At 39.3% G+C, this 13,678-nt stretch overlaps 1 protein-coding gene across 1 annotated transcript; it reads right to left on the bottom strand.

The window, feature by feature from the left end:
- Positions 1 to 410: 410 nt before the first annotated feature.
- Positions 411 to 10,089, bottom strand: MTFR2 (mitochondrial fission regulator 2). Its single transcript, XM_065680766.1, has 8 exons — positions 9,845 to 10,089; positions 9,089 to 9,220; positions 8,626 to 8,730; positions 8,286 to 8,407; positions 6,065 to 6,285; positions 4,649 to 4,946; positions 2,324 to 2,507; positions 411 to 823 (listed from the first exon to the last, which is right to left on the bottom strand). The coding sequence occupies exons 1-8, from the start codon at positions 9,905 to 9,907 to the stop codon at positions 725 to 727; spliced, it is 1,224 nt and encodes a 407-aa protein (XP_065536838.1). The 5' UTR covers positions 9,908 to 10,089; the 3' UTR covers positions 411 to 724.
- Positions 10,090 to 13,678: the final 3,589 nt, after the last annotated feature.

The raw sequence follows: 13,678 nt of genomic DNA, 5'->3' as shown, positions 1-13,678 counted from the left end.
ACACAAAATGCCATTATCAAACACATCTATGACATAAAGGAAATTCTACTTCATAAACTCTTGTGAATAAAACTAGATATGGAGAAGCCAAGGAGTGAGTTCATTTTATTTACGTATGGAATTTAGGCTATTTGCTAGCAGATCTCTCTGCCAAGTCTTTATCTCAGAACACAACTCTCCCATATTATAGGCATTTGGCAGCCTACAGTTAACTCACATCACAGTTTCACAAACACATAAGTTCTGCTGACTCCAAATAAATTAGAATACAGTTTACATATTGAGTAAGGAGCTGCATAAGCTAAGCAAACAGCAAAGAAAACTGAGGTAGCCAACACTAAAGAAACAGTATTAGCTACCATTATATACAGTCAGTTATATACAACACGCCAACAAGGAGGTTACACTTATACTGGAGTGTAAACAGAGTACACCTCAGCTGCCACACCAATAATTACTTTTCTTTCACACACACTCTTTCTGCATTTCCCAGGTTTCAAACACACTGGTCCATAGCAATAAAAACCTTGTTTTCGTTCTGTGCTTCTCATAAAAGCATCACATTCACAAGTCTGACTGCTGGGAAACTAAGAAGGAAGAGACACCCGAACTTCAGTAGCATAGGAGAGACATGTTCTAGAACACGTTACAGCACCTTACAGCAGTTTCAAAGTAAAACTGCTACATATATACACTACGATGTTTCCTCAGAAGTGTCCATCAATTAAATATGAGCTCCCACTTTCCACGTTGGTACCTGTTTAACTTCAGCACTTCTTACAAGGTTAGATTTTGCATTTGGCTTCAGACTGCAACGTCCAACCTGGGGAACAGGGATGGAGTTAAACAAAATTATACCCAAGACAACTGAAGGAGATGATGCTTACAACAAAGACATTTTGGGGGAATAGTTACACTTCTCTTAATACAGGAAAAATAAAATAGTAAGCCCATACAATTGCTTTAAATACTTTTATTCTTAAAAACACTCAAGGGTACATTATTAGGGGCTTGAATGCAAACTCATGAGATTATTCTGCTTGAACCAGAAAAAGAACCATCTTCCTGTATCTACTCCTGAAAATGCCGGCCTTAAGCAGTCCCTCTTCCAGGACTTCGTATTTCAGCTCTGTTAGATCCTGGAATAAAAGCTATTCCATGAACAGACTGTTCCAGGATCAAACTGTGATCTTTGTATCTAGAATCAGGTATGTGAACTATGCAACGGTCTGCAGCATCTAAAATGCAAGCTTTGCTATTTTTAAGAGTTTCTAATTTTTCCCTGTGGGGTGTCAACAGGGATAATAAGACTAGACCAGAGCTGTTCACTCACTACAGTCTGTAAAATGAATGCTACATTTTGCTTGTGAAATTCTTGTGGAAGCTGAAATTTAAAATACAAACAAATCATTGTAGCAAGAGAAACACGCACCTTAGTTTTCCTTTAAGTTTTCAGCTAAGCAGGTAGCCATGCATATAAGTGGCAGCCTTCAAAGAATGTCTGGATTTCCATGATACATGTTGTATTATTATTTCTCTCGATTAGGCTTACAAATGCCCCAGCCCAAATCTTTACTTCAGTTTTAAGATAAAAAGAATTGCTAAGCAGAGAGACAGAGTTTCAATTACTGCCACATCTAAGCAGTTCTGAGGGTTGTGGAAGTCTAACAACCAACCAACAGTACTGGACTGTGTATGTTAAAGTAGCTTGCACAGGCTGCTCTACAGAAACCAGCGCTCAGAATCACCTTTGTACAATGGCTCCATTTAGAATACTTTTCCTGTTCGTAAGCAACCTGTATTTTGTGTAGGCTTTGCAACAGCATTCAGAATCGTATCTACTTCTGGATAAAGATGCAAACTGTGTGGACATGATGCTACCTCAAAGAAAAACATTACAGCCAATCCTTTTATTTTTATTTTTTAACATAGCAAGTGTTAGTCCTCGCTGTACCTTCCTAGCATCTTTATTTGTAAAATCAGTCAATAAATTGTTAGTGTTACTAACTAGACACAGAGTTTTTCTATGCATGGGTACCTGCCAGTTACCATCAAGCAAGTGTCCACAGTTCAATCAACATGAAATCAGTCTTGTAAGTTTTTCCTCTTGGCACACCTAGAAGTATACTTACCAGTCTAAATTCAGCCAAAATAATCAGTCTTTGAGATTCTCTGCCTTGATTATATCTGAAAAAAGCAACTACCTAGGCTGGCGGCTTAAAAACACTGTAGTGAAGTTGCAGACTTGTGAAAACCCTGCAACTATCCACGAAACCAGCAGTCACTCAAGAACATAAAAATACATTCTTATATAAGCACATACCAGTGGGATCTCTGGACTAGAAAGTGGGGAGCTGTCAAAAGACTGATTTTCTTTGTCCAGGGAATCATCATCATCATCTTTATGTGCAAATTTCTGCTTCAGTGCACGAGTTAGTAGATCAACTGGATCCCAATCTGAACTTGGTCTCCTTTTGGGTCTAGAAAGAGGAGTGCCTCCAGGGGACCTACAAAAAAATGAGAAAGAAAATTATTGTCTCCTGCCCCTAAACCTATGCAGCAGTGAATCAAAACGAAATATTGCAAATACATAGCAAGAAAAAAAAAAGGCACAAAATGTGCGGTTTTCACAGCAGGTCTCATTTGTAAGTTATATTACAGCATGCTAGTGGGAATCTCCTACATCAAAATTGTGATCACAATGGCTATGATGTACGTTAGTGGGAGATTTGGCTATGATATATGTTACTGGGAGCCCCGCTAACATGTATCATAGCCATTGTGAACACAATTTTGATTTAAACATCCTTAAAGTTCAGAACAGTATGCCTTTCCATGGTCTTACAAGAAAGAACAAACTTATAAAATTCCTCAGAGCAATTGTATTTAAAGAAAACAAGCGCTTTAAGTCAAATATGTAGCCAAGTGTCCATAAAGCCCCATTTATGAGACTTAACTGTAGTTTATTATAAAAGGAAAACAAAAAAATCATTATTAGATTTGGCACAAAGGCTTCAAAGACAGTTTTTCCCTCCAAGTGAGCACCTGAACATCCAAATATTAAAACTGTATAAGCAAAAATTAAAAATTAGAGTTTACACTTTAATTTAGAAAATGTTTATATCAACTTCAAAAAAGGGACGCAAGATCAAAACAGCACTCACACCTCAAAATCTAACATAAATGTGGAAGTTAGCAATTAGGTCAAGAAAATAAATCATAGAAAAGCTTCCTAACCATTGAGGTATTCGGAAAAAAATTAGAGGTATTCAGACATCTGCTAGTAAAGCGCTATTTCCAGGCCAATGAATTGTACCTATTAATGCAGACTGACAGCACTGAGTTTGAAGTCTGACAGTTACAGTAGATGTCGTTTTACATGAAACCTGAAAGGACTGAATTTACCCTTGCTATAAAAATCAAGCTGTCAGAGGACTTGCCCAACATGCAAGCTGGTACTTGGGTGGTAGAAACTGGAATCTTCAGGCTCTCAGCTTCTGAGAACAGAGGTCTTCCCTCTGCAGTGCACACACTGAACTACTGTCAGACTGCTGCCTGAAAGATTATAGCAATTTTGATCATAATTACTCCCTCCAACAATATAAATACATCATACAGTTATGTTCTACCTTCAGAATACAGATAGGTGCCTAAATCCAGAAAGCACTTTGGAGGTATAACTACCACTTCCAATTAATTATGCACAGCATGACAGTTGTTAAAGCTGTCAACCTTAACATTTCACTTTCTTCACTCACTGTACATGGAATTATAGGGCACTTTATATTTGTTTTATTTACTCTGAAAATATAATCAAAAGTGTAAAGGTGTGTTTTAAAGTTGCATTTAGATAATTTCCCCAAGACTTGTGCTAGTTATTTTCAGGGATAAAGCTCAGAGTTAGTTAAGAAAGTGGTGAAATAAGAATGCATTAAGCTTTGGTAAATTACATTCTCCCCACATGAGGAGCTCCAAATGTTCATTATAGACTCTGTTGTTCTTACATAACTTTTCAACTAAAGAAGTTCAGAAAAAACATCTCAACTTCTGTTACACCTAGCATACTGACTTGAAGAGGTATCAAGCCTTTAATAATGTGTTTTTGCAATATGTCAACTGTGCTTACAACCAAAACAGTAGACCATTGAAAATATTTATGATCCAAATGCACTACTGAAATATAAATTTACAAAACACTTTCAATAAAAGATACAGCATGTATTTTCTGTAACACTTCAAAGCCAGGACCAGGATACTTTGGGTATGCTAACAGTAGTTTTCCAACATTCCCCCAAGGATCTGTCCTTTCACAGTGAATCATCGCATTTCCTGCGACTGTGTACGTGACTTTGTAAGCGATCTACAGATACAGCAACACACCCACCTCCCCCACACCAACCTGAGATTATACTAAAGCAGCAGACTAGTTCTAAATGCTGTGATAGTCAGCATGTTTTAAATGCATCTCAAAGCCGTGTCACAAGTATCTTATATTCCAAGCTGTGAACTTAGAAGTTGCCAATGTAAGTTTGTCAGCAGTAGCTGCTCATTAAATATTTCACATTGGTGTTCTCTGGTGCTACTTAAGCGCTGTGGTGCTGACATAGTCTTGGCTTACTCAGATCCATCCACCTTCAATTCAACCTACCTCTCAGTAGCTCTCAGCTGAACTTTGTTGAGGTCTTTTAAAACATCCATCATACTAGGAATGTTCTTTGACCTCTGGTGATCAGCACTCTCAGCTGCAGTTGGACCATGGTTTCTTGCAGCAAGACGTTGTTTTGTAAGTTCAACTGCCGAATTACTAGTAGCAACACCAGATGGTATACCAGAAGGAAGCGGAGGAGGCGAGGGAATTACAAACTGATTGTGAGAGACGGACAGTGGTGTAGAAGTCATGGCTGGCACTGGGTAAGATCCGTCTGGAGTGCTGGATGTTTTAAAGGCTTTTGGATGCATTTATCAGAGAAAAATAGGGATTTTTAGTCAGTATACCCTTATAATTGACAATATCAGGCAACACCTAGGATGACTCAGTTTTCAGTAAAGACAAGACAGCCCTCTTATAGCACTTTCTTACACACCTTCATACATGATATCACAGAAGAATTATATTTAAAAGAAAGAACATTTTTTATTTCAAAACCAGATTCAGAATGCATGTAATAATGAATCTGAGGTATCTTGTGCTGCTCCGATTTTCTCCATTTGTGTCTTCAATCTAAGGACAAGATAAATCAGCAAAGCAGCCTACTACTATATACATTTCATTCTCAGCAGTCCGAAGGCTACAGTAACCACATAAAGCAAAAGCAAAGAGAACCACCACAAGACACATAAAATAGACTACAATACTGAGTGCAGTGGAGAAGAGACAGAAGAATTGCCAACAGAACAACAGTTAACTGAATCACAGAGGTGATCAATCAAAAATAACCGACTCACACCAGCTCAAGTATTTCAACAACCACAGTGGGGTTAGTGTGCAGATAAGACAATCAAGACCTCAAAACTTTCAAAGGAAAAAAAGAAAATAAAAAAAGTAAAGGATCACAAAACAGACAGAAGTTCAGATTGGAGACCAACTTTGATATTGTAGTGACACATCTATTTGCAGCATTTGTTTTTGTTTTAAGCCTGAACCTGACTGACTTAGAATACTTTTTCTATCCATTATTTTGACAACTTGGCAGAAACAGTACAAAACCCAAAAGGGGTAATTAATAGTCTGTAACTGTTTTAAACAGTAATTGGTAGCCTATGCTCCTTCATAAGCATCGGGGAGAGCACAAGGATAACTTAAAATCAACTGCACTGAAAACTGGCAAAGATACTACAAAATAGAAGGGGGCAGCACCAAATGCTAAAAAGAAAAGCAAAACACAGCATTGTGTAAATTTCGTTGGTGTAACAAAATTTAGTTGGAAGAAGTTAGAAATCGGGATTGAGTTCTTCAGTTAGAATTAGAGATGTTCTCCATTAATACCAAGACACAGCAAGCTGTGAACAGGCTCTCTAAAGCAATGAAAGGAAAACTAGTTTGTTTCACACCAGAAGAGCTTACTTGAAGGGGTGCTTCCCAATGTCTGTGCGGAAACAATTGCAGCAATCTGAGCACGAAGAAAGGTTAGCTCGTTTTCAAGTGCAGAAATTTTCTGAAGTGCTGCTCTATCAACAAGATCACCTTCTTTTGTACTGTTTTTTGGACCATTTTGCACTGAATCTACAGATGGATGTTGGTGACAATGACCTGTACCACCTTTTTTTTTCCTCCACAACTCAGTCCTAGAAAGCAACGAAAGACATAGTTAGTTTCAAAAGGTTCAGCCAATATGGGGAATCCCAAAATTTACTCACTGTCTGTTCAAGCAAGTTACCATTCAGCAAGCTGTAAGTTTGCAAACTAAAAAAATGTCATACTTCTAACTACTCATAACCTTAAAAATATTTTAAAGTCTCCCTCTGCTCAAGTACGATGCAGATCCTTGGAAAGTCATCATAAAAAAGGTCAGGTATCAGCAACAGATCATACATCATAAAGACATATTGTAGGAGTGAGCTGTTATTACTCAATAACTATTTGACATCATAAAGGTGTCTCTCCCTCCTCCCTACCTGAAACAGTAGATATTAGAGGCAGAAAAGTCAAATAATAATGATCTTTTAATTAGGCATCACAAATTTTACTCATTTATCAAACTGTGCAAGATGAACACAACAAGCAGCAAAGAAGTTGCAATCTCACAGAAAGATATTGGAGAAGAATGAATTTTAATACACGCAGAATAAAAACCTTATCCTCTGTAAGCCTACATATGAACACAGACTGCGTTAGAAAATTGTGCTACAAGTCTCAGGTTTTAATTCTTAAAACAGTTTCGAGTCTGTGCCTGCAGAAATAACTTCAAAAAGAACTTCTAAATATCAAATGAGTGTAAACAAAAACTACCAGAATTTCATTATGAAACAAAGAAATAAATTAATTTATTCAAGATGCATTAAGTTTTGATTGAAACCAAACTAGACCTTTTCCCTTATATTAGTCATTCTTTTAGCTTAAATCAGACCTGCAGCACTGTTTTCTGATTTGCCCAAACCCCTTGCTATTCACATTGGCTCAGAAGGGTAAGGTATCAACTGGAGTACTTGTTCTCAAAAAAAAATCCCACAGAGCTAGGAAAGGAGGAGGAAGAAGGAATAGAAACAACAAAAGAATGAACTTTCATGGATCTGTGAATCAGATCAGCTAAAAATCATCACAAGCAAGACATAATAGGTCACGGTTCCTTTTAACAGTATTCCTACTCTTCCACTATTTTGCAGCTGTTGAAAAAAAAAACAACTTTTAACAGTAACATCTCAGGATTACAAGATGAAACATAACTTCATCAATACCTCTCTAATAAAACAGGCGTCATTTGAATTAATCAGTTTCTTGTATTTTCATTACCTGCAAGCAGCACAAAGGTCATAGACATGCTAGTAAGAAGTTGAATTGCACTGTCTGATTCAAATGTAGCACAAGACAACACAAGAGTCCAAATTTTAAACTTATTTCTGGCTCTCTGACTCATCCTCTGATTTTGAACAGATCCTTTAGAGGAACAGTAAAACAACTTTCTATGTCTTCTCTAGTGGTGGGGGGGAAGGTAAGACTTGTATACTATTTCTGCAGATTCCTGGATAATTGGTCATTTCATGGTACTAGTAATAATTTATAATTGTAAAACTATTCTCCTTTGGCACTCTTTAAAATCTAGAAAGGATTATATAAACTATATTCAAGGTAAATTTTTTAAATCAAGAAATTATGGTTTTCTTTTCAGCAACCATCATGTATAGCACTATAGCAACCACAGTCAAAAAGAGACATGTTTTTTTTCTTCTTTTTGCCCTTTTATAAAGTTTATTAAAGTGATTGTAAACTAAAGGGATTAAACCAGGAATAATCTTACAGTATGCTGCAATACCCAAATTTCATTAAATTCCCTCTCTCGCTATCAAAATACTTTGTGAGTATATATAAAATACTAATAATGCCTTAAACATGCTATTAGGAAAAGAACGGAGTCAATTTAAGAAATCTTCCATATAAGAATACTCTACATGATAAGAATTTCCAGGTAAGCAGGAACTACTCCCAGAAAAGCATAAAATTCTATGGTTGGTTTAGCTGGAACCCTGTAAGGGCTAGTTAAAAACCAGCCAACCAAAACACCAACACAAACCCCAAAGAAGAGAAGACGTAAGTTACTCCTATCACTCCTTTTTAAACTTTTACTTACCTAAACCTAGTAAATGCCTGTCCCTCATAATTTGCCACCCACAGGACATCTGCAAGTGATGGAGCTACAGGAGGAACGGTGCTTTGTTCATCATAATCCAATGGACCTGGGTCTTGAACAAGCTAAAAACAATTAAAAAATGTATGAAGAGAAACTGGATCCAGCACATACTGAAAATTCTGCCTCAGCAAAAGGAATCATTAAACAGTGCTATAGGCAAATTGAAACCAGCTAGCATAAGGAATGCAACACATTACACAAGCTAAAAAGAACAGGAAGGCTATCAATTAAAAAACAAAAATTAAACAGTTGAAGCATACGTATGAAATAAATTGCTTACTCGAAAATAAGGTCTTGGGTAAGGCTCCATGGAAAGAATTGTCCCAAGTCTACGGACAACACTTCGAGTAGATCCATATTCCTTCTTTTGGCAAACAGATATGACCTAAATATCAAAACACCTTTCAATGCGAGAAGCAAAATCAAAGCCCTCAGTTCTTACAAAGTTATTAGAGTTAAATTCACCTAATTTTTCAATGCTCCTCTTAAGCCTAAAGTCCAAAGAGGCCAATGCTGGTTTTAATAAACTGCTTCCAAAACACTGCCAAGATACAGCCTATACCCAGAGTATTTTAGAATGCCACAAACACCACCAAGGAACATAGCAGCTACATCATGTAGCTAATAATATCCTGAGATAACTGACAAAAGAAAAAGTGCACGATTAAGTAACAATACACATCTGTGTAAGTCTTGGGAAATAAAAAAAAAAAAAATAAGGAAATGAAAGAAACTTAATGTACCTTGAGCTGATATCTCCTCATGACTGCATGTAACTGCTGGAAATACCTTCTTGATGAGTCTGCTGAAGGAAGGCATGTTCTGATTGTGTGACTGATGCTGCTGCCGAACACGCGCATTTCCAAAAGTATGGCCTGTGGAAAGAAACAAGAACTCCTGACAGCGAAACCAGAAGATAACTGGGATGGCTCCCTCAAACTACTGTCCCTAGAGACACTTCAGCAGTTTCGCATAAATAAACCAAGCACTCCCTCAGAACTACGATTGCAGCAGTGCTTCACTACTGACATCCATCGGGAAAGAACTGCCCATAAACTCACACTCTAACATCTGCCCCCGACACCGCATTAAACTTCTCCCAGCAATACCTGTCCGAGGTCTCTGACAACACAGGATTAACTGTTATTTGGGAATCTCTATGTAGCCTTTCATTTAAAATAGCAAAACCTGAACAGCTGATGTTACTGACCTTTTTTCCCCCCTCTGCTCAGGCATTCCTCGAACGGGTGTACCAGACCAGTGACCACGCACAGTGCGGGCAGCCTGTCTAACCACACCAACCAAGCTCTCCCATGCCGACGGACCCAACCTCACGCCAGAGCCGAGCCCGTCCTGCCGCAGGCGTGCGGCGGCCTGAGTTACCTTTCCTCCCTCTGGCCACAGCGGCTGCGGCCAGAACGCCCCGCATTAGCGAGCTCCAGGCCTAGCGTGGCAGGAAACAGCCCCCCCTCCGAGCCCCAGCTTGGGGTCGGTCTCACCTGGTCGGGCGGCCAGCCAAAGTACTCCAGCACTCGCCTCAGGAGACCCAGCACCAGCGCCATGGCAGCCGCGCCCGCTGCAGGGCTGGAGGAAGAGGACGCCGCTCCGAGCGGCGGTCCGTCGCCGCCGCACTCCCCCTTACCACAGCAACCGGCGCCCCCCGGGACCGACAGCAGGCATACTGCACACCCCAACCTGCTCCGCAGCCCAACCGGGCGGGCAGAACCAATGGGGACTAGAGGGCGGGGCGAAACGGAAATCTCGCCAATAGGAAGTAGGCAATAGTCAGACCAGAGCCAATAAAGGACGAGGACGGCCGCTTTCGCGGTGCGTGTCGGGAGGAGAGCAGGTTTGAACGCCGCGGGGAGGGGGATTCCGCCTGCAGCATGCGCGTCTGTGGCTGGCTGCTCAGCGGGCTCTAGCGAGGGCCGTCAGCGTGCGCTGTTCTGCCAGGGCATGTACCCGGCTGATGCGGAGTTACCCTACTCGAGGGACAACGCAATTTAGCATGTGCAGCACATCAACAACGTGGTGTAATTAGGAGCCTCTTAATGAGCTAAACTGAAATGTGACGGTCCAGGTCCTCTATCTCTTAAGACTTTTAACTGCTTCATTCAGAGAACTAAATTTAACAAGGCAGAAGCAGAGCTTCAATGCACAAAGTATCCTCAAAACACTGTGTGAGAGCATACTCCACTCATGTCAAAGTAAGAAATCCATCTTTGAATACTGTACTTGCTCTTTTGTCAAGACTTCTGCTGTTTTGCTTAACATTGAAAGTATCAAGAAAGCCAGTAGTGTGACACAGTAAGACAATGCTTCCACTCCAAGAAATGTAGGCATCTTTCTGCTCCAGCTACGAGGCTAGCATTACCTGCTCGTAATCACAAATTCTCGCAAAGACCTAATCCTACTGTTCCCGGCAGCACTAATTGCACCAAAGCTTTGCAGAAATAAACTGATTAGACGTTTTCTTTATTCACATTTACAGGGGTGTTTCAGCAACAATTCCCAAACAAACACAGCCCTGGAACTGCAACACGTTGCAATACGACTGCCTTTGCTTGTAGTTACTATTATCCACACCTTGTTATGTGGATTGATTTTCAAAGACCAAACAAAAAACAGTACTGGTAACGCAAGCTGTAGTAACAACATAAAGCTATTCTAGGGGATCAGGAGGGTTTAAACTTGAAGAGAGGAAAAAAGCAGGACTATTTTTATGGGTATTCTAAAAAACTGTACTGAGTACTTCCCTTGAAAAAAAATGTACTTTCTGCCCACTCCTCCAACACCTTCTGCTCACTAAGGAAGGGAAACATTAGCACAACTGGGTGGGAACAACTGGACACAGTTCCACCACAAAGCTGTGAAGAGGCAAGATCTCAAAAGCAACCCAAAACAGAGGCAGTTCAGTTTGACTGCACCATTGTCAGTAAAACAAGCTGCTTTGAAACTGGGCAAGCCAGCTGAGAACTCACACAAAAGTACTTCAAGTCACTGAGTAGGACACTGAGCAGCATAGATGTCTTGTGCCAGATCTCCTTAACAAAAGGGTTTTGTTAAAGGAGAGCTTTAAGAAAGGAGGACAATTGACAGGACTTAGGACTTAGCTTTTTGCAGCCTTTACCTCTGGAGGCAATCAAAGCTTGGTAACTGCTCTGCTTTTGAAGCACCAGCACAGAAAAACTAATGCAGGAAAGCTTTAATCATACATAGCTGCCTACCCTTACAGTAATGCTACTAGTAGTTCCTGGGAAGGAAGAGGATATGAGGTTTAATTCCAGACCAAGAAACTGAATGCACAGTCTAGGCTAACAGCGTAGCTACTGTACTGGGGGGGGAGGGGTAATCCTTTTTTTTTGTTTGGGTTTGTGAAATGAATGTCTGATTTTCCCTAAACTGCAGGGACAGCTTCAAACTTCTTAAGCACATCATGCAGAGATGAAGCGGATTCAGAAGCTGCTTCACCACTGGAGAACAGCGAGTCAGAACAAATTACTGAACTCAAAATATAGCTGAGTATTTTATACCAGCAGAATGACTTTTTTTTTTTCCTGCAGATCCATCAATGAAGGTCTTTACTGTTCACAAGAGAAAGGCAAAATGCACTGAACTTCCATTCACAAGTCATACTACTTCAGTAGCACCAAACCAGGTTTTTTCTTATCACAACAGTGAAAATTCATTATTCATGTGTAAGTAGTAAGTGCTGAAGCATTAGTTTTAGATTATAGAAAACAATCTCAACTCCCACTTTGTTTCTTGTAGATCTCTTGACAAACTGCAACTTGCACCTTTGCTTAGATTATCTTAAACCGTTTTTAAATGTATTTATGGCTGTCACCACGTGTTCTGTAATCAACAAATGACATTTTTAATGAACTGCACTGAAATTCAGCGTAACAAAGATTTTTATGATCTAAACTACAGACCAGTCTGCAAGATTAAATGCCATTGTCAAAGCAATCTCCACCAGATTTCCTTGGACATTCAACTGCAGTGGAAAACTTGAATCTGACTCATCGTACTGGAACTGTACTGCCTTAGGACAGACCACAGCAATCCACCTTCAATTTGACCTAGATGATACAGATTATCTGTCCTAAGGTTATGATATTTCAAATGTATCTTGGCCCTCTCTGTCCTAATGAAGTGAAATTTAACACGAGTTTGAAACTTGACAAACTTTGACACTGCTGCCAAGTTTGTTCTGTTCCTTTTCTTGCTTGTTCTGATTTAACATATACAAAGCCTGTGTGAGCTTTGCTAAGTCCAAGGAATAATAAGTTTTACTCTTCAAACAACTATTAAAAGATACAGTGTATGTGTAAAAGCAAGTTCTGCAACAACAGTAGTTTGCCTATACCTCCCAAAACATGAGGCAGGAATGATCCTTTAGTAAGTGCTACTGGAGGTCAAGTATTACTCCTGTTTCCCTTTCTACACAGACACTGGCAAACTAGTATGATCTGAAATACAGTTCTCAACGACAGTTAGGATAAGTGACAGTACTACATTTTTCTACCTTCTAGTATTTAATTTGGATAGGGCAGCGGTTAACTACTCCCTAACAGTAAAGCCCGTAAGAGGACATACATATATATATGTGTATGTATTTAACACAAACACCTCTACCAAAGGTTTTCCTCCCCACCTACCCTCCCTTTTTTCAAGGGCAGTATGCAATTCCAAGGGGCAAACTAAGAACAATTACATTTTTGACTCCATGTAATATTAAGATTTACTGTATGTATAGCAGACTGAGAAAGAAAAACGTTAGTCTTGTATCAGAATGTCCTTGTTCTGGTAATTCAAGTGTGTTACTGTCATCCTTAACATTCTGTAGGTTAAAAGTGTACCTACCACTAAAACTAAGTTTGTGGGCTTGTTGCTTTTGTTTCAGAAGCCAACCAACCAAAACAATTGTAGGTTTCTTCTGCACTTTGGCTACAAAAATATTAGAAGCACGCCTACTTCAAAATCAGCGTTGAAGAAAGTATCACTTCTCACACCTTTTGCTAACTTGAGTTTTACCACTGAGTTGTAACTTCAAATTTACACATGCTACCAAATGGAATACCAAAGGAAGGTATTCCATTCCAGGGCACTGTAATGGAGCTCACACTTTACAAAATTGTTTATAGTGTATCTGAAGTATCTTTACTGATTCAGGTTTTAATTTATCTTGTTTTACCTTTTGAGAGATTTTTGTGGTGGGTTTTTTTTGCTTCTTTTTTTTGCGCAACTGTCTGTACTTATGCTATGACTGGATAACTACCCTTGAATACACTACTTATGAAGAGGCAACACAGAAGTAGTAATCAGTTTAT

The sequence above is a fragment of the Lathamus discolor genome, chromosome 5 (assembly GCF_037157495.1).
Source record: "Lathamus discolor isolate bLatDis1 chromosome 5, bLatDis1.hap1, whole genome shotgun sequence".
In the NCBI taxonomy this organism is placed as follows: domain Eukaryota; kingdom Metazoa; phylum Chordata; class Aves; order Psittaciformes; family Psittacidae; genus Lathamus; species Lathamus discolor.
The sequence above is the reverse complement of the archived record's forward strand: the minus strand, read 5'-3'. Positions and strand labels throughout refer to the sequence as shown.